This window comes from Pogoniulus pusillus, chromosome 32, assembly GCF_015220805.1.
Source record: "Pogoniulus pusillus isolate bPogPus1 chromosome 32, bPogPus1.pri, whole genome shotgun sequence".
NCBI classification, from domain to species: Eukaryota; Metazoa; Chordata; class Aves; order Piciformes; family Lybiidae; genus Pogoniulus; species Pogoniulus pusillus.
In genome coordinates, this window is record NC_087295.1 from 11,154,408 (window position 1) to 11,175,788 (window position 21,381).

Sequence of the window (21,381 nt, forward strand, 5' to 3'; positions counted from 1 at the left end):
GCATTTTTGAAAGGCTGTGGGTTATCTGAGGTGCAGAGTGTACAAGTTCCACATGTGAAAACACTTGTAGCTCTGTTTATCGGCTCTGACACATTAACTACTGTTTGCTAAGTGCTCCTGCAACAGAGCCTTGAACACCTCTGCTTCTACACCTCAATTAACTCATCATTGCAACGCAGCTATTCCTCAAAGTGATAAGGCAGCCACCCAAAACATTCTATTGTGCCTCAGCTGTAATTTAACAGCATTTGCAAAGGCTGAGGCAAAGAAACAATCAGCAAAGCTGCAGGGAGTTGTTTCCATCCTAGCATGGGGCTTACACTTCAAGGCAATCTGCTTCTCCAGAGGTAGCATTATCAGAGGTGAAAGTCAATGGGTCATTTAACAGGTGGCACTTCCTACTCTTTAAAAATGCTGGATGGCTGTGGCCATCCTTTATAGTCATCACACTGGCCATTCTTTGAGGTTCCCTACACACTCTCTTGTAAAGGAATGAAAACTGAAGCAGCAGGTAGCTTGGACTGCCACAGTTACAGAAGAAATATCCTCAGCACAAGAACGAGATGGACCTGATGGAGCAGGTTCAGAGGAAGGTCACTAAAATGATCAGAGGGCTGGAGCATCTCTCCTCTGAAGACAGACTGAGACAGTCGGGGCTGTTCAGCCTGGAGAAGAGAAGGCTCTGGGAAGACCTTGTAGCAGCCTTCCAGTACCTGAAGAGTCCTGCAAGAAAGCTGGGAAGGGACTGTTTCTAAGCTCTTGTAGCACTAGGAAGAAGGCCAATGGATTAAAACTGGCAAAGAGTAAATTTAGATTGAACATTAGGCAGGAGTTCTTTACTAAGAAGGTGGTGGAACAGATGCAGGTTGCCCTGGGAGGTGGTGGAGCACCCATCCCTGGACACATTCAAGGTCAGGCTTGATGGGGCTCTCAGCAACCCCATCTAGCTGGGGATGCCCCCGCTGTCCAGTGGCATGTCATTTCCAGTGCCATTTAACAGTCCAGATACTGCTGAAGAAGGGACCTATGTGAAAGTAGAGCCAGAAATAAGAAAATAATCAGGATCATTAACTTTGATTCTGCACCAAGTTGCCTGACTGAAGCCACTTGTTATTTTCACTCTCTGCAGCTGCCAACCTCTCCCCCCTGACTCTGCTGAGGTCTGTAGGCACCACCGGTAGCTACTGTGGATCTCCTTCAAAGTAGTTATCATTACACATGGCAATACTCAGCACTCTGGCTTAGCAGAATCTGGGCTCCCCAGCTCAAGAATGACAAGGAACTACTGGAAAGATTCCAAGAGATGGTCTCAAAGATGCTGAGGGGACTAGAGCAGCTCTCTCACAAAATGAGGCTGAGAGCTGGGGCTCTTTAGCCTGGCCAAGAGGAGACTGAAAGTGGATCTCATCAATGATGATTAATATCTAAAAGGCAAGAGTCAGGAGGATGGATTCAAACTCTTTTCAGAGGCGTCCAGTGACAGGACAAGGGGCAGTGGACACAAACTGGAACACAGGAGATTCCAGGTAAACATAAGGAAAAAAAGTTTTCACTTTAAGGGTGGCAGAGTGCTGGCACAGGCTGCCCAGAGAGTCTCCATCTCTGGACATGTTCCTGAGTGATCCTGCTCAGGCAGCAGGACTGTACTAGATGGTCTTCAGAGGTCCCCTCTGTAATTCTGTGACCCTCAGTCTGTTGGCCTTTACCTTGCTCTTGAGGTCCTAAAAAAACTGAGTCAACTCTTCTGTTTCTTAATTGGCTCCAGAGTAACCAAGAAGACATAAAAAGATTCCAGTTTGCAGCTATTTCTATAGCTTTACTTCCCTATTCCAGATTTTTTCAAGCTTAGCAGCCAAAACTAATTAGATATGTCACTGAAAAAAAAAATAGGAGAAAGAAAAAAAGAAAAAGAGCATCTGGCTTCTATTTACATGAAGTGACAGAGAACCTTAGGAAGGAATCACCCTTTGGAAATAGTTTAGTGCCTACAGTATTGTTTGGGGAAAACAACTAGTGACTGATGCATTTAATGAAATGGCTGATGCCTCAGTGCTTTTCTCTTCATATATTCACATCCACCAATAAGAAGGGTGGACAGAAGAATGATACTGTTATAATTCAGCAACAGTTTGCAGTCCTCCTCCCCTTGCCTCACAAAGGAAAGAAGCTGAAGAAAATTAAGCCTAGGGTCCTCTACGCAAAAGAAACTAATGTGGGTTTTCAGCAGCAGAACAAAGACTTAAGAGTAGCTCCTGAGCATAAACTGCATCACAAAAGCATGCAGTTAAACAGCTCAGTATCAGGTGAAGGGAATGCAGAAGAACATATTTAATGACAGCTTGGCTGGTTCAGACTCCTTAGCCACTAACAGACCAACAAGAGAAAGGGAGAAGCTGTGTGCTTGCACGCAACCAAGAAACCAGGGGGTTGAAAAGAGAAGCTGGAAGACAGCTGTGCTCTTTTGCTTTCTGATGTCCATAATTAGGCCATCTCATTGTTTCTTCTTTTTCTTCCTGCCAAACTCTACTGGAAAAGAAATGTCAGGCCATGAACTCAGCCATTCCCCATGGCCTGAGGAGAAGACACCCTTGACATTTTATCAGAGCCACATTCTTACTCTTTGGCTATTTTCTCCTCCAGGGATACTAATACATCTCGAAGTAAGAACAGATTACATTGGCTGGGGGTTTTCTTAAGAAAAGACTTCTGACCAATACTGAGTGCTTCTAAAAAGTCTGCTTTCAGCATCCATCAACACAGTTGTCACATGTCTCTTAGGATAAGGACAGTCTCCTCAGCAGTTAACTCTGGCTGAAATGGTGGGACCACATCCATACCCTGTGTCTTCATCTGAGTGCCAACCCCTGGCATCCACAATTGCTGCTAGCTCCCATGATTGCATATACTGAGTGTGACACACATGCACCAAGTTTCCACTTTGTGCCTGTCTGCCTCTAGGCCTGTCTCATGCACTCTAATGAAAAATCTGCCTGCTCCCTGATCCTGCATGTCAGTTCCAGCTACTCATAGATTGGCTTTGGATCTTTCAGTCAGATACATCTGGTGACCGGAGCTACAGAGAAGTTAGAGCTTGGTGGATGTCTCACAATTGAGCCTTCCACTTAAGTAAGCCCTGTTAGAAGGTGTTTTTCTCAGCCTAGTTTCAAGGTTGTCCCCCACCCTGCATATAAGCTCCCCCACGACAGGCTCTCCTGTCACATAACCTGATGTGGTACCTAGTTTTCTCACCATCCTCCTCATAAGACTATTCAGTGCCATTGCTGCTGTCTTTTATCCCTACTCACACTTTCCTGACTATATAGTCTGACCTAATTAACCCTAGGCTACTTTACCATTTGCATTCTAATTTCAGTAAATCTATTTAGTCTACTTACTTTTACTCTTTCCTGCAGTGGAGATATTGGTCTGACAGAGAACACCAGTAAATCACACCCATTATGCCAGGCTCCTTTAATTCCCAAGCAATTCCTTATTCTTTGCTGCCTGTTGTCATTTTGTGTGTAATTTAAAAACAGCAGGCAGCAATTGAACTCTCAGATCTCATTAATACCTACTAAGCCTTCCAACAAGCAGCAGCAGACAAGAAAGCATTTCTTCAAGGTGATGGGCAAATGTGCCAAAGTTGCCTTTAATTTAGATTGCCACCAATGCTTTTCAATCAGATTCTTTTTATTTGCATGCTGCTCTTGTTCCACTGTACACTAAGTCTCCTCTCTGTGTAAGAACACTGTGACAATCCAGCAGCAGCCCTTCATGCTATCCAAGTTTATTTTCCAATTCTGTTTCATGCCTGCCTTAAATAATTAACAACTTCATAAACTGTATCCACAATGCACAACTCATTCAGAAACTTTTCATGTGTCACTTTTGCATTAAGACAAGAAGTCATGAAATCCAACAAGGTCAAGCACAGTCAGGTCAACAACTGTTTAGCCAAGAATTAAATGATTATTATTTAAATATATATATATATTTTAAGAAGAGACACTGCTAGAGTTATTTCCATGGTCTCTGCAAGACACTCAAAAGGGCTTACCTCTCCTTGCCAGATTGGGTTAACAGTGTTACACATGATCTTAGATCTCTTCTCCTGTCCGTGATGAGGAAGCGCTGGGAAGATGCTGTGTTTGCCAGGCTGGATTGAAATCTTTAGATAAGGATCTGGATTGAAGAACATTCCTTTCTTCAGACCAAAAGCCTGGAAATCTGAAAGAAGGTAAATTAACAGCTTGCATTTCACATTCCAAGTAGCTCTCTGAGATGTTAAGAAATGCATATGGAAAACAGGAAAGGGTTTCAAATAATAAGGCAAGGACACGAAGAGAAGTCACAATGTTTCTGTGATAATGTAAAGCCAAAGCACAAGGATCTTGGGATTCAGGAATTACAGATGCCATATAATGAAACATCAAATTTTACAACCTCATTGTGCAGAGTGATTTGCTTCTAAACCATTATTCATGCAATTTAAAAGTGATCTGCTGATAGTGGCAGAACTGCTCTGAAAAAGCCATTTGTTTGCTCACACAGACAGGCACTGAGGATCCAGTGTGTATCAGTTCTCATAGGTATCCATTTTATCTATCTATTAATCCTAACTTTTTGACCACAGGGTGACAGGATGTTAGGGGTTGGAAGGGATCCAAAGAGATCATAGAGTCCAACCCTCCTGCCAGAGCAGGACAATACTATCTAGGTTAGGTCACACAGCAGCACATCCAGACAGGCCTTGAAAGGCTCCAGAGAAGGAGACTCCACAACCACTCTGGGCAGCCTGTGCCAGTGCTCTGTCACCCTTACAGTAAAGAAGTTCCCCCTTGTGTTGAGCTGGAACCTCCTGTGCTGCAACTTACACCCATTGCTCCTTGTCCTATCAGAGGGAGCAAGTGAGCAGAGCCTGTTCCCCCCCTCCTGACCCCTAGTCCTTAAATATTTATAAACATTGATTAAATCCCCTCTCAGTCTTCTCCAGACTAAAAGCCCCAAGTTGCTCAGCCTCTCCTCATCAGGCAGTGCTCCAGTCCTTTAATCATCCTCTTAGCCCTCTGCTGGACTCTCTCAAGCACATCCCTGCCCCTCTTCAACTGGGACCACTTTCTTTCTAGCTGAGAAGTAATTTTTTTTCTCCATCTTATTTCCTTCCCTGACTAGGTTAACTGTACCTGCTGTAACTTAGGAGAACTCTTGTATATAATGCACCAAATCAAAGCAAAACATTTTAGCTGCAGAACTCCACTACATGAGTTGTGCAGGCAAAAAAAAAATCCCCAGGCACTTATTAAAAAAATTAGTCATAATGTTTAGTTAGACATCAAATTCATTGTGATTTGTCCCTGTGAAATCCATGAAATGCAAACCCATCTACTGGTATATCACTAGTTTCAGCTACAAACTAAAGCCTCTGGCCTTTGTTTCTTCCAGATGCATTCTAAGCTTTCTCTGGAAAATATGAGCACTTCTTCCTATCAGTGAGGTCAGTAGCTGATTTATTTTCCACCACTCTGCATGGAGATTTGCCTTCTCTGTTTAAATCCCTGCAGAGAAGGGCTTGGGGGTATTGCTGGAAGAGATGCTTGGACATGAGCCAACAATGTGCACTGGCAGCCCAGAAGGCAAATTGCATCACTGGCTGCAGCAAAAGAAGCAGGTCCAGCAGACTGAGTGAGATGATTCTGTCACTCTGCTCTGCTCTGGTGAGACCTCGCTTGAAGTACTGTGTCCAGCAATGGGACCTGCAATACATGAGGGACAGGAAACTGCTGGAGCGAGTTCAGAGGAGGGCCACAAAGATATGAGAGGGCTGAAGCACCTCTGCTATGAAGACAGGCTGGGAGAGCTGGGATTGTTCAGCTTGGAAAAGAGAAGATCATGGGGAGACCTTGTAATTGATTTTCAGTATCCAAAGGGGACCTAAAGGAAGGCTGGGCAAGGACAGTTCAGAAGAGTCAATGGTTTCAAACTGGAGCAGGGTAGATTCAGGTTGGACATTAGGAGGAAACTTTAGGCTCCAGGAAGACATTAGAGCTACATTTCAATATCTGAAGGGAACCTACAAGAAGACTGGGGATGGAATGTTTAGAAGTGCTTGTAGCAATAGGATGAGGAGAAATGGTTTGGAAGTGGAGCAGGGTAGGTTTAGGTTGTACATAAGGAAGAAGTTCTTTACTATGAGAATGTTAAAATACTGCAACAGGTTGCACAGGGATGTGGTTGAGGCACTGTTCCTGAAGACATTCAATATCAGGCTTGATGTGGCCCTGGGCAGCCTGATCTAGTTGGAGGTGTCCCTGCTGACTACAGGGGCATTGGACAAGATGACTTTTGAGGGTCCCTTCCAAGTCAATGCTATCTGTGAACCTGTGAGATTCTCCTCCTCTGTTTAGAGCTTCATTTTACCTTGAACTGCACTCTGCCTAGTTTCTCTTGCTATACTGAAAAGGCACAAAATATTAGTCACAACAGTTTACAAAGCTGCTTAGATGTATATACCTAAACATTCAATTTAAACACATATTTTTTAATCAGGCAAGCTTTAAAACCATTAATTTTCACAGTCTCTTAATTGTCTTCTGATTAAAAACCTAATTATGCTGGCAGGTTGCAGGAGACCATGTAAAACCCTCCAGGCAGATATTCTGGATGAATCTGAACATCATACACATTCTACACCATCAGCATCAGAAAACTGCTGTATCAAGAGCAGGGATAAGACTCACTCAGTTGTATTGTGCTTCTTTAACATATGGCAGTAACCAACACAATAAAACGTGCAAGCTGAAAAGAAATGTTTTTGTTCTGGTTGCTTTTAATCATCTCTTCCAGCACACAATGCATGTTGCAAATAGTCCAAAGCTGTTGGACAGATGGTCCTGAAACAGACTGTGTTTGAAGACTCTCCTAATTGTTACAGAATGTCACAAGAAACAAAAAATAGCTCTCACTGCTATTAGCCTATCTGAAAGTTCTACTGCTGACTATATGTACTGTCCTGGTTCTGAGTGTCCAATCTCTATGGAACCAGCACATATCTCATCTACTAAGCTTGCTGAAGTCCTACATGGCAAACTCTTTTGCTTTGGAAATGGTGCTGTTAAAAATACATTCCAGCAATAGAAACCAAAACTGCAAAAGCACTGTGAATGATGAGCACTGGTAGCTTAATAGTGTCAGGCTGTGAACATGTGAGAGAAGAGAAGAGAAAGACCTCTGGGATCTTATTTTCTTTCTCTCTGATGTTTCCTCAAAAGATTCTGGAACTGAATTATTTATTGCTGTGTGTATTTCTGAGGGTTTTTTTCCTTCAAAGAGAGGCTGCACAACCTTTGGGTACCACTGTGAAAAGAAATGGTCTATTGCTAGACAAAAAAGAAAAGAACTAGCACTCAATTATGTATATTACATATTATATATGACAAAGAGCATACATTTTGTGATTACCTACCAGCCTCTTTCCAGTTATGGGACTTAAGCACAGCCATGAAGGTGAAGGTACTCCTAAACTTAGTCTAATTTGTGGTATGGGTGAGAAAAGATAATTTAGCTATGCATAAACAGCAACTTTCTTGCTTAAGTTGCATAATACAACAAATTGTGTAAAAATATCAGTTAGAAACTTCAATTTTTAATGTCCAGAGTACACAGTGGGATAGCAGAAATAGCTTTCTCAAGGACAAACATCCCAGTTATACTTGCCTATCTTGCCACAATTTCTCAGCACTGTGAAAAAGAGAGCATCAAAAAAGGCACAAGCTCTGAATAAAGCTGCATTGGTATCTGCAGATATCCAGGAGAAACCCATTTAATTTGACTGTAACCTTAACCTGGGCTGCATCAGGAGAAGTGTGGCCAGCAGGTCAAGGGAGGTGATTCTCCCCCTCTGCTCCACTCTGGTGAGACCCTACCCTAAGTACTGCATCCAGTCCTGGAACCTCTATTACAAGAAGGATATGGACATGCTGGAAGGTGTCCAGAGAAGTGCCATGAGGATGATCAGAGGGCTGGAGCTCCTCTCTTCTGGAGACAGACTGAGAGAGTTGGGTATGTTCATTCTGGAGAGGAGAGGGGATCTTACTGTGGTGTGCTAGTTTGAAGCAAGCTGGAATGTTTTGGTAACAGAACTAGATAATGGGCAGTGAAATTAAAACAATTGATGTCAACTTCTCTCACAGTCTCGCTGAGAACTCTGGGAAGAAGAAAGACTTTTTCTCCATTTTGTTTCTCACTCTTGCTTTTGACTTAGACCTGGTCACATCTCATTAACCCTGCTCCTACTAACCTTGCTCCCTAACCTCTTGGCTGCACCTCTCTTCTTCCTGAGAACTGGGGTAAGGTTGAGAGGGCCGGGGGGAGGTGTTGGGGTGGTTTGAGAGCCCCTCCTGGGGACTCAGGTTTCTGGGAGGGGAGTTGTGCTTTCATATCGTTTATCCTTTGTATATTTCTGTATATAATTGTATATAAGTGTATATATTGTAAATAGCTGCTTGTAAATTCTGCTAGCTGTAAATAAATTGCTTCATCTATATTCCCAGGGTCCGTCTGAGTTAGCTGGGGCAAATACAAAGTGTGGGGGGGCGGGGTAACCCCCAAACCATCACATGTGGCCTTCCAGTATCTGAACAGGACCTACCAGAAAGCTGGTGAGGGACTTTTTAGGATGTCAGGTAGTGTTAGGACTAGGGGGAATGGAGCAAAACTAGAAGTGGGTAGATTCAGATTGGATGTTAGGAAAAAAGTTCTTCACCATGAGGGTGGTGAGACACTGGAACATGTTGCCCAGGGAGGTGGTGCAAGCCCCATCTCCAGAAGATTTTAAGGCCAGGATGAATGGGGCTCTGAGCAACCTGATCAGGTGTCCCTGCCCACAGCCAGGGTGTTGGAACTGGATGATCCTTGAGGTGTCTTCCAGCCCTGACAATTCCATAATTCTATTTTGAAGGAGAACCTACAGATGCTGTAACTCATTGTAACCAAAGGCTCAGGTACTCTCTTGCCGCTGCTATAGAACATGGAAGCAGAAGATTTCATAGAATCATAGAACAGCTTAGACTGGAAGAGACCTTAGAGGTCATCTAATCCAACCTCCCTGCCATGGGCAGGGATGCCTCTCAACCAGACCAGGTTATTCAAGGCTCCATCCAACCTGTCCTTGAACAATCCATTCCAGAGTCTTGCCACCCTTGTAGTAAATATTTCCTCCTAAGATCCAGTCTAAACCTATTCTCCTTCAATTTAAATCCATTTCCCCTTACTTATTAGTGGACACTGTTGTAAAAAATCCCTCTCCAGTCTTTCTGTAAGTTCCCTTCAGGTATTGGAAGGCTGCTCCAAGGTCCCTCTGGAGTCTTCTCCAGACTGAACAATCCCAGTTCCCTTAACCTATCATCACAGCAGAGGTATTCCAAGCTATTCTGCCTTCTCAAATGAAAATATTTGTCTCTTCTAAACAGTCTGTCCTCAGCCTTCTTGTAGGTTCCCTTCAGATGTTGAAATGTAGCTCTAATGTCTTCCTGGAGCCTTCCCTTCTCCAAGCTGAACAGCTCAAACTCTTGCAGCCTGTCTTCATGGGAGAGGTGCTCCAGCAGGTTCCTGTCCCTCTTGTGGACACAGTACTCTAGATGAAGTCTCAGCACAGCAGAGTGGCTGAATATTCAGGGCTTCCCTTTCCTATATGATGATTTCTGGGTGATATCTAAGGAGTAAATGCTCTAGGTAACTCCTGTCTGTATAGCCTGTCCCTAAGGTGTGCCATAAACTTCCCTGACTGCCTTGGAAAGGATCATTCTGCAAATCCATTCTCCATACAGCACTACAAACCTGGGGGCACTGATGGCCACACAGTGATGGACACTATTTCTGTGGCAATCTGGAAACCAGCATGCATTTATTTGCATAACATGGAACCAGGGGGGGATATTAATTCCAAAAGACACAGTTTGTGTTTTATTATGTTTTCTTTTGCCCAATACAAGTGACTAAGCTGTCGAAAGTCAGGGAAGAGGGATGATTTTGTTTGCAAGTCCAATTTTGTCATACTCAGCAAGCAGATTTTCTGTTGTAGATGGTGTTTCAGTTCCCTGCAGACATAGCAAGGGACTGATCCAGTCCCCTGCTAACTGTAGGAGCATGACAGCAAAGGATGGAAAATCAGAGCAAAAACCAGGGTCTGAGCAGTCTGTTTTCTAAATTAACTACATTAAGTCAGGTCATCATTCTGTCAGTAGAGGTGAAGGGGTTTGAAGCTGTTCTGTCCCATGTTTGAGAAATCTTTGCCAATATCTGTGGAAGAACTTTGATAGAAATTCCCAAGGCTATTCTGCAAAGAAGACTGAGTCCACTCAGTCTCTTGAAACTGCATATTTCAGTTGAGTAAACAGAGTCTACAAGTGAAGAGAAGCATCAAAAACTAATGAATAGCAGATCTACTACCTTTGAGAAACTGACACTGATATTCTACCACAGTTAGCAAACTCCTTGCAGCAAAGGACAAGCAGTAGTGAATGTCCTTCACGTTTCCAAGCACCATCCAACTGGTGGCAATAGATGTCTTGCAGTTACCTACAATGACTCCTGCAGGAGAGATCAGTAAGCCCCAGAAATTCTGTGGTCAGATCACCAAAGTCACATTTTTCTTATTTAGCAGATCAACCTCATGTTCTTGGAACCAGGATATCATACTCTTCCTCATGAGCTACTTGATCCTCTGAGAAGACAATGACATTCTGAGTTAGGACAGGCATGTCCAAAATGTATCTATAAGCATCACTAATGAAGCACTGCAAAGCTATCAGGACCTGTTCAAGGCAGGATTGGACGTGGCACTTGGTGCCATGGTCTAGCCTTAAGCTGTGTGGTAAAGGGTTGGACTTGATGATCTATGAGGTCGCTCCCAACCTTGGTGATACTGGGATCACTGAAAAGACCACAGTCAATTTAGACTGTGGTTTAGCTTGATGAATAACAAAATGAAATGTATTATCTCTGTGATCTGCTCACTAACGACAAAGTAAAACTGCTGCCATCTTCCTGAGATCCTCAGAAATTATGTATCAAGGCACAATAAATCATCTTCATCATCCATCACCACAAAAGAGTTGCTAATTAGGGTATGAAGGGGCAGCTCCAACATTTGCCTTCAGTTTTTCTTTGTGAATTCCCCTCTGTTTCTGACACTGGGAAATATGTACTTGAATAGGACTGGTATCTGGGCTGACTGCTAATGAGGTACAGCCACTGCCAGGGTGCTAACCTGTCAGTGGTCCTTTTGTAGAGCTTGACCAGAACAAGTAGGATCTATCTTAGAGGGTAGCATTCATATACACTACCCTGAGATAAAGTGGTAGCTTCATAGGGTCACAGGATGTTAGGAGTTGGAAGGGATCCAAAGAGATTATCAAGTTCAATCCCCCTGGCAGACCAGGACCACACAATCTAGCACAGATGACAGAGGAGCACATCCAGACAGGTCTTGAAAGTCTCCAGAGAAGGAGACTCCACAACCATTCTGGGCAGCCTGTGCCAGTGCTCTGTCACCCTTACAGTAAAGAAGTTTCCCTTGTGTTGATCTGGAACCTCTTGTGCTGCAACTTACACCCAATGCTCCTTGTCCTATCAGAGGGAGCAAGTGAGCAGAGCCTGTCCCCCCCTCTCCTGACCCCCAGCCCTCAGATGTTTATAAACATTGATTAAATCCCCTCTCAGTCTTCTCTTCTCCAGACTAAAAAGCCCCAAGTCACTCAGCCTCTCCTCATCAGGCCGTGCTCCAGCCCCTTAATCATCCTCATATCCCTCTACAGAACCCTGTCCCTCTTAAACTGGGGAATAACAGAAGGAATAACAAAACTCTGTTTACCCAAGATTCACCAAGAGGCACAAAAGAGCCTCTCACCTATGGGCAAGTAAATCTTTGCAAGTCCTGTTATAAAGTCAGCCACTAGGTTGCCCAAAGAATGGTTGGAAGATAAAGTGCACTGTGCATCAACCATTTTGTGGCAACTATTATTGTCAAAATGACCTCTAGCAGACAGAATCATTTTTTCAGTTGTTATTTATACTCTGACTTCCATAAACCAACTGATATTACCTGACTGTCTGGTATGAAAACCACATTAAAAATAACTAAGAATGTTTCTTTAAGAACTGTTAAGAGGATAAATGCCTGAATATTTGTGAAATCTCCAGCTCTTCCAGCCATTTGTTCCACAAGAACACTTGTAAACAAGAAGGCTGCAAACACATACGTGAGATATTAAAGCCTGAGCAAAGTTACTTGATGCAGCATACAGCTAGGAGGCATGTCATGAAAACCTCATAACACTTGCTAAATATACCAGCCAGCAGCATCATTTGAAGGACTTGGAGTGAATGTGTTATCCTGCTGCTAAAGCATGAACCTCCAATCATGCTTGGTACATCTCGAGAAGCTTAGCACATTTCTTCACTCTGTATTTCATGTGAGAGTGCTCTGACACTTTCAGCCTCCTTATCAGAAGTGTGACATTCACTGGGAACAGCAAAAAAGTCCTGTTGGCAAGTAAATGCAAAGTGGCTGCATGGCCTTCCTGAAAGACTGTTTAATCTAGCTAAATGAGGTGTACAGATACTTCTCTTGGTATTTGAAATAATGAAAGCTATAATAAAACCACATAAACTATTAAGAAGCTTAATCATGGAAAATTACCATCTTTGAGGTATCAGAGTTGCTAATGAACCTATTAATCTGAACTAACCTTTCACAGGATCAACTTCCAGTCTCCAAAGAGGCAAATATGAAGAAAACAAACCTCCTACTGACTGTAGGAGCTGTTTCTGTTCTCAAGAAGCTAGAGATATCCTTTTGCCTTGAACTTTTTTTTTTCCTTGACATTTTTTGTTCAATCCAGACATTTCTCAGGGAAAACTTCCAGTGATACCAGTTGAATTTTGTCCAACCAAACACTCAGTAGATCAACAGAAAGAATAAAGCACTTTGCCACCAACTCTTTCCACAGTTGATTTTAAAACAGGGTCTCACTGGGGTGCCTAGGCAGTGGAGCAAGCAGTATCAGCCAGCTGAAATGGACTGATTTCTTGGGATTTGGCCTGCTTGGAGATTTTTCTCTCCCATTCTGATATTTTTTTTTTCCTTTTAAGAAATTGAGATAGTAGTAAGCATAGTTCCTCTTGCATTCTTTGGATGATACACTGTCTCCGTTGCTGCAGTGCCTACTGCAATGGTCTCCATTCAGGGGAATGCTCTTACACCTTTCTTTTATTATTATTTCTTTCTTTCCCTCCTTCCTCCCTTCCTTCCTTCTTCCCTTTCATCCTTTCCTTCTTCTTCCTTCCTTTCCTCCCTCCCATCCTTTCCTCCCTCCCTTCCTCCCTCCCTTCTCCTTCTTTCCTCCCTTCCTTCCTCCCTCCCTTCTCCTTCCTTCCTCCCTCCCTTCCTTCTCCTTCCTTCCTCCCTTCTCCTTCCTTCCTTCCTCCCCTCCTTCCATCTTTCCTTCTCCTTCCTTCCTTTCCTCCCTTCCATCCTCCCATTCTTTCCTTCTCCTTCTTTCCTTTCCTCCCTTCCTTTCTTCTCCTTCCTTCCCTTCCTCCCTTCCTTTCTTCTCCTTCCTTCCTCCCTTTCCTCCCTTCCATCCTTTCCTTCCTTCCTCCCATTCTTTCCTTCTCCTTCTTTCCTTTCCTCCCTTCCTTTCTTCTCCTTCCTTCCCTTCCTTCCTTCCTTTCTTCTTCTTCCTTCCTCTCTTCTCCTTCCTTCCTTCCTCACTTCCTTTCCTCCTTCCTCCTTTCTGTTTTTTTTTCCTTCCTCTCTCCTCTCCTCTACTCTTCTCTGTTCTCCTCTATTCTCCTCTCTTTTCCTTTTGAAATGCAGCTAAAATAACCCTAATTTGGAAACCCTGAGTTTAAGTAATGAGACTGCAGATGACAGTACACCAAAACAGAGAGATTGAAAGGGAGAAGGCTATATGAGCCGAAAGGACTCATGACAATAGAGTTTATTACTGTAATAGTAGTGCAAATGGAAAGGAACATTGCTTCCCTTCAGGGCCTCTGGAAGGTCTGCCTTCATTTGCATTTTATTAGCTAGCATAACAGGGTTACAGGAACAGCAATAATTGCATTTGGAGAGACAATTTTTGGTGTTGACTATATAAGAAGGTAATAAATAAAATCTTATGATGTGTTAATCTTTAAAATTCTGAAATACTGCAATTGAACTCTTTCAATGCCAAAGCTTTTTGATCCAGTAACTGTGAGCTCAAAGCTTTTCAAATACCTATGATGATGCTGTTAACATGGTTTTGATATACATGCAAATTAACTGCTTGTGAACCTCCAGAATAAGCTCTCCCACATGTATTACAGGGGATGGGCTTTGTATACTCTGAGTCAAGCTGTAAATTAGCTAATTTAGTTTATAAAAAGGCCCACTGAGATGTCATTATTGAGCAGCCTCACAAATGATTACTCCTGACATCTCTTGGTCTCCTAGGCCAAAGAATCCATGAAAAATAATAATAAAAAAAAAAAAAATTAAAAGCTACCAGTTCTGGGCAACATTTGGAGACTATTTCAGGACATTCAAAAATATTAACTCTACTTCCTTATTTTTTGTTGAGCTACATGTGTGGTTTTAGCAAAACTATACAAGTGCCCAGTGCCCAAGCTAGCAAAAGCAAGTGATGAGTTAGAAGTGCTCCATCTAATGCCAGCCCAGCCTGCCACATAGCAAACATCACCCAGCAAGAACCATACTAGCCACCTAATTTGGAAAAGCACTGACTTGCACTCTTCTCTTACTATTACAGAGCCATGGAAGTTATAGCTGACTTCAACACAGCTTAAAGGAAAGCCTGAAATAAGTCACCCAACTAAAGCAATCATGTAGAATCATAGAATCAACCAGGTTGGAAGAGACCTCCAAGATCATCCAATCCAACCTATCCCCCAGCCCTAGCCATGCAATGCCTATCTGAGTGCAGGACTTCAGACAGCAAGGCCTACACTTGTAGAAAATTTAATTAGGCCAATTTTTTTTCTCTGTGTTACTCAAGGAATTTCCAAGTCAAATCCAGCATCCTTCTGGTCTTCCAGATAATAAGAAAATGAAGATCAGGGAGCAAGCATAAAACTCCAAAACAAGAACCTTACTCACAACTACTCCCTCTTGACAAAAGGTTTTTTTCCCTTAGGAGTGATTTACAGACTTCTTTTACCAAGGTCAGATCAAATGGTCTGTAGCTGCTTCGTGAAACCATATTTAGCCTTCAAAGTCTGCGCTGACATGCCAAGTAATGAGGCTGAACACACTTCAGAAAATTTAGGGGAGTGAGAGCAGTCTTCTGGCTCAAGAAGTCTGAGAGTTACTGCTGAGCAATACAGACAAACTCGTGCACCACAGTGCATGGATCTCCCTCAGGTCCAGACCAAGACTTTGGAATGTTATTTATGAAACAGAGTGCTACCACAAAACACATTTTGCTCTGTCAGGAAAGTGCATGCCTTTATCTTGCATCATATGACCTACATATGCAGCACCTAGCAAGGCATAAAAACTCTCCTTGAACAAAACACTTCAGTACCTAACTCTCATTGAAGGAAGAGACTGGCAATAATCAGACACTAATCCTCTGTTTCAGTGTCATTTCTAGAGTAACAGCCAAGAACTTCTATATATTCAAACATACATATATGTACACACATAAAAGGTTCTGGTAACTTCAATTTCCCACTATCTGGGCTTAAAACCATTACATCCCCAGCAACTTACCTGACAAAGAAAAGCTGATCAGTCTCCGACTTCCTTGTCCCTGGATTGAATCTTCATTGGTGATGCTTTTAAAAATCTGCTGGAAGAAGAGTAGTTGTGAGAGAGAGTCATGTCCAGTAACTCTTGAACAGACAAACTGTTTAGTAACTGCCTTCTTTACAGATTCTATCACAGTATCACCAGGGTTGGAAGAGACCTCACAGATCATCAAGTCCAACCCTTCACCACAGAGCTCAAGGCCAGACCATGGCACCAAGTGCCACGTCCAATCCTGCCTTGAACAGCTCCAGGGACGGCGACTCCACCACCTCCCCGGGCAGCCCATTCCAGTGTCCAATGACTCTCTCAGGGAAGAACTTTCTCCTCACCTCCAGCCTAAATTTCCCCTGGTGCAGCTTGAGGCTCTGTCCTCTTGTTCTGGTGCTGGCCACCTGAGAGAAGAGAGCAACCTCCTCCTGGCCACAACCACCCCTCAGGTAGTTGTAGACAGCAATAAGGTCACCCCTGAGCCTCCTCTTCTCCAGGCTAACCAATCCCAGCTCCCTCAGCCTCTCCTCCTAGGGCTGTGCTCAAGGCCTCTCCCCAGCCTCATTGCCCTTCTCTGGACATGCTCAAGCATCTCAATGTCCCTCCTAAACTGGGGGGCCCAGAACTGAACACAGGACTCAAGGTGAGGTCTAACCAGTGCAGAGTACAGGGGCAGAATGACCTCCCTGCTCCTGCTGGCCACACCATTCCTGATGCAGGCCAGGATGCCACTGGCTCTCTTGGCCACCTGGGCACACTGCTGGCTCATGTTCAGGCAGGTATCAATTCTGGTTTATAACTGAGAATCAATGACATGACCATTAATCAAAGCAATTTTTTCATCTAGGTAATAATTTAAGCTCGAGTGACCTAAGTCATCCCTCCCTGGAGGCTTTTCCTTAAGAAAACAGAACGGTACAAAATTACTACTGTGATTATAATACAGCAGTTTCTCAAGCCATAAAATAAATATTTATTAACCAGGAGGTAAAAGTAGTGCATAAGGATGAGGATGTGGCTCTCAGCTTTAAAACAGCTTCTGGATTTGTAACATCTTATTACTAGTACAGAAAATCTTGTTTCAGGAAGTTTGTTGCATACATGTAAGAAAGACTTCCAAGAGCTTATTGATACCCTGTGCAAAATCCAGCTGTGAATTATGATTACATGAAGCACTGAAGAGGATCTTGGGGGGGAGGGGGAAGAGGACAAAAAGAAATAAAAAAGGAAAAAAAAAGACCTTTTGTACTTTGAGTCTTTGAGTTTACTGGTGGCCTTGCTGTTGTGCAAGTTAGGACCCAGGCAACTGCGTGCCCATGATCAGAACTGTGAAGCAAGAACACCCTCAAGACAATGTCTGGGGTACCAAGAGGAACCTATCATCAACAATTTTTAATGCTCTTTCACTGACCAGAGCAAAGAAGATCAGGAGCCAGGCTTCAAGTCCAGCAGGGAAATGAAGCTGCTATTTCTACCTCCCACCAAGTCTGGAGTCAGAAACTAAGTGCTGCTCTGCTCCTGGGAAGCTGTAGCTCCTCAGCACTCCTGCAGATCAGCTTCCAGGCAGAAAAAAAGAAAAAAAGAGCATTTATGCAGTGAAGTTCCAATTTCTGCCAGGAAACAGTAACTGAAGTCCCACTCAGCTGTGACTCATTGCTCAGTATATTAAATATTGTGTATTCAAGCTTAACTTACAAAACAAGCTGCTCTTTGCCCCCAGAGAGTGCAAAACCTGGGCAAGGGAGCACAGCAGCCCAGCCAACAGGGATTAAGTAACAAGCACAGCTGACTGGTCGAGACACAGATAAAGCCTAGATCATAAATACACAGGGTGAGTGTGGGCATCATCCTGTGTGACCTGCCCTAGGTGATCCTGCTTTGTCAGAGGGAATGGACTTGATGTTCATCAGAGGTCACTTCCATAGCTTTAAAAGCTGGACCTGATTTTTTGTCACAATCACTTTGTTTCCTCTGAACTATTTAAATGGGAAGAAGGTTATTGGGTAGAGTAGGACTGTGAGCAGCTTCCAATAGAAACATCATTTTAGTTGCAACTGCACTTTTAGCCTTCTCAGCTAAGGAATTTTCAATACATTTACTGAAGCCCCCACTGATTTCTGGAGACATATTTGAATCAGATTTTATGTGTCTATGATGATTTTATGACCTTTAGCAGCTGAAGCTGTGATCCTACCAAGAAACGATGACATTTCTTTGTTAAGATGTATTTTTCAGACTGTGTCACTGCCTGACATTTATTACATATGTTCTTCTTTAATGCTTACCACTTGTGGTCTTTTCATGCTTTTGTCCAGGACAGTAACTGGGCCAATCAACCTAGACATGCACACATTAGCAAAACCTGCCTTTTCTCCAGTCCTTAAATGTTTCTCTGGGGTTTTTGGATCTGCCAGGAAATCAGTATGAAGAATTTAACAGTCTGTGCTTTCAACAGACTAGGCTGGGTATGATGGGGCTGGTGCCTGTTCAAAACTTAAATATATGTTGCTATTAGATAGCCCTTTTGGAGCTATATGACCATTAGTGACACTGTACTGAGGTAGTTATACCAGAGCATTGCCATGAATCCTGATGTAGGCAGAGAATCTCCAGCGTGGCCAAACCTGCATCAGCAAAGCTTGGTGCTATATAAAGCAAATAAAAAATCATCCAGCTCCATAAATGAAACAACAGAAAAATAGATGTGTTTGCTGCTACAGGATCCATCTATCCTGTGCAGCAGGTAAACCTCACACTATCCTGCTAAGTGCTCGCTCTTCAGACACACAATCACAGGGCTCAGAACTAAACAGACGATGTACTTTGTAGTTTGTCCTAGTGTAACTCTGTGGGAGGCAATGCTAGACCAAGGTGCTAGGCATTTCCATCACGTCTAGCACCTACTTTCAATTATCTGAAACACACCAGACCACCTTTTTAAAGCTTTTCTGATTTTTCTTCCTGTCCACAGTATCCCAGTATCATCAGGGTTGGAAGAGACCTCACAGATCATCAAGTCCAACCCTTTACCACAGAGCTCAAGGCCAGACCATGGCACCAAGTGCCACGTCCAATCCTGCCTTGAACAGCCCCAGGGATGGCGACTCCACCACCTCCCCGGGCAGCCCATTCCAGTGTCCAATGACTCTCTCAGTGAAGAATTTTCTCCTCACCTCCAGCCTAAATCTCCCCTGGCACAGCCTGAGGCTGTGTCCTCTTGTTCTGGCGCTGGCCACCTGAGAGAAGAGAGCAACCTCCTCCTGGCCACAACCTCCCCTCAGGTTTCTTTTACATGTTGCTGTCCTATGTAAACATGAAGGGATGGGATGTGAGGTGCAACTTCAGCCTTAACTGAATCTCTGGTTAAAAACAAGGCTTCCTGAAACAGACTCAAACCTCCTTCTGCTTTCCTTGCTTGTAATCAGGGCCAGTGCATTGCCATTGATGGGAGTGCAGCACTCAGCAGTTAGAGAAGTACTGGCACTTCCAGTACACAGATACTATAAAATCTTCTGGTCTGCTACAGTTTCCCAAACTTTGAAGCATGGCAAAAGACAACTACCAGTACCTGTGATGGTTACCTGCAAAATATAGGAAGGTACTTGAGGCCAGATCCAGACCTTTCAGGACTTGAACAGCTCAGGAAAAAGTCCACCTTTAGTAGCACTTCTTTTTTTTCCATTAGAGAGTAAAAAGAAGAAGGAGCTGACTGAAAGCTAAAAATAGTAGTGTCTTGTCCTGATATCACCTTTCCTTGTTCCTGTAAATGCTAGAAGGGAGTTATGTGACCCTGACTGAGAAAGGAGGCAGGCTTCACAGGACCCCCTGAGACTCCTTTGCTCTTTAGCCATAATATGTGTCATGGGGGAAAAAAAAAAACAAAGAAGAAATCCCAGAGTACTACAGCCCATCAGCTCTTGCTGATGCAGAACTCCAAAGTGCACTGCTAAAGCGGGAGCTAAGAAACAGAGATGCTCATAGCTAATTAAAACCTTCTCCTAAAATACCTTACTCTCTACCAGGCTAACTCAATACACGGAGGAGTACCAAGGGCAATGCTCTTGGCTTACAGAGCACACCTTAGGTGCCCCTATTCAGTATCCTTGTACCTCGAGCTTATGATGAGGCAAATATTTTTGGACACACATCCAGTCCTGCTGATATTAAACAGGATGAACATAATTCTATTACATGTTTCTTGCACAGCTAGACATGTACAGTCGACAAATGAAAGCACTTAGTCCTTTTCCTACACACAGCAGAGAAGAACACTGCTATGCTTTAGTCATAACATTTTGTATCACACTTTCCCCTCCAGAAGGGCATTTTTGGCTCTGGTGGGTGCACACAGACTCAAAGCTAAGCATAGTCATTCTGGGGTCATTCTGCCCCTGTACTCTGCACTGGTTAGACCACACCTTGAGTCCTGTGTTCAGTTCTGGGCCCCCCAGTTTAGGAGGGACATTGAGATGCTTGAGCGTGTCCAGAGAAGGGCGACGAGGCTGGGGAGAGGCCTTGAGCACAGCCCTACGAGGAGAGGCTGAGGGAGCTGGGATTGGTTAGCCTGGAGAAGAGGAGGCTCAGGGGAGACCTTATTGCTGTCTACAACTACCTGAGGGGAGGTTGTGGCCAGGAGGAGGTTGCTCTCTTCTCTCAGGTGGCCAGCACCAGACCGAGAGGACACAGCCTCAGGCTGTGCCAGGGGAGATTTAGGCTGGAGGTGAGGAGAAAGTTCTTCCCTGAGAGAGTCATTGGACACTGGAATGGGCTGCCCGGGGAGGTGGTGGAGTCGCCGTCCCTGGAGCTGTTCAAGGCAGGATTGGACGTGGCACTTGGTGCCATGGTCTAGCCTTGAGCTCTGTGGTAAAGGGTTGGACTTGATGATCTATGAGGTCTCTTCCAACCTTGGTGATACTGTGATAGTTTCTTTTCCCATAAGTAGAAGAAACACCTGGTTTAAGAAATCTCAAGCACTTCTCTATCAGTAGGTTCTGCTGGAAAAGAATGATAATGTTTAATGATCATAACTCTATAAATATCTCACATCAGGCAGTATTTCTTACATTTAAACCAGAAAACTGCAGTGATGTTAAAAACAGTGCTGCACTGTTTGGTTTCTGCAGTTGTTGACTTCATATAGCGCACATTACGGACTTGAGCTCATGCTCAGACCAATCAAGTTCCAATTTTGAATGGTGCTAATTAAATCCTAGACTGTTTTACACTAACAGCATAGTAACTACAGTAATATTTAATGCAGATTAAATTGGTGCTTTAACCTGGTAATGTTCTAGCCTGGGCCATATTATCTATTCACAGGAGCTCCTCTTTCAAGCAGCAGATCTAAGAACACATCAAAGTATTCAGAGAGGCTCACACTTCCAAGTAGTACTAACCAAACCTATATGGAAGATAGAAGTCTGCAATGAAAGAAACATCAAAACTACAGAGGTAAAGCAGCAAAGTATTTTCTATTTGTATGGAGTGGCTCTCAGGATGAAAACTAATAAATGGGAGCACTGCCCAAAGGGAAGGCTGCACCCTGTATTTGACGTGAATCAAAAGTCAAAACCAGCCTA

The 21,381-nt window shown here is 43.6% G+C and overlaps 1 protein-coding gene across 8 annotated transcripts in view; it reads right to left on the minus strand.

Annotated features, from left to right (window-relative positions):
- The window catches only part of HECW1 (HECT, C2 and WW domain containing E3 ubiquitin protein ligase 1), a 317,934-nt gene that overhangs the window by 101,989 nt on the left and 194,564 nt on the right, over positions 1 to 21,381 (minus strand). For 6 of the 8 annotated variants that reach the window (XM_064169530.1, XM_064169529.1, XM_064169533.1 and 3 more), the window contains 2 exons: positions 15,776 to 15,854; positions 4,058 to 4,227 (listed from right to left, as the gene is read on the minus strand). In XM_064169530.1, coding sequence (XP_064025600.1) covers positions 4,058 to 4,227; positions 15,776 to 15,854 — 249 coding nt within the window. The remainder of the gene's footprint in view (positions 1 to 4,057; positions 4,228 to 15,775; positions 15,855 to 21,381) is intronic. The other 2 variants (XM_064169535.1, XM_064169531.1) reach the window with 1 other exon arrangement.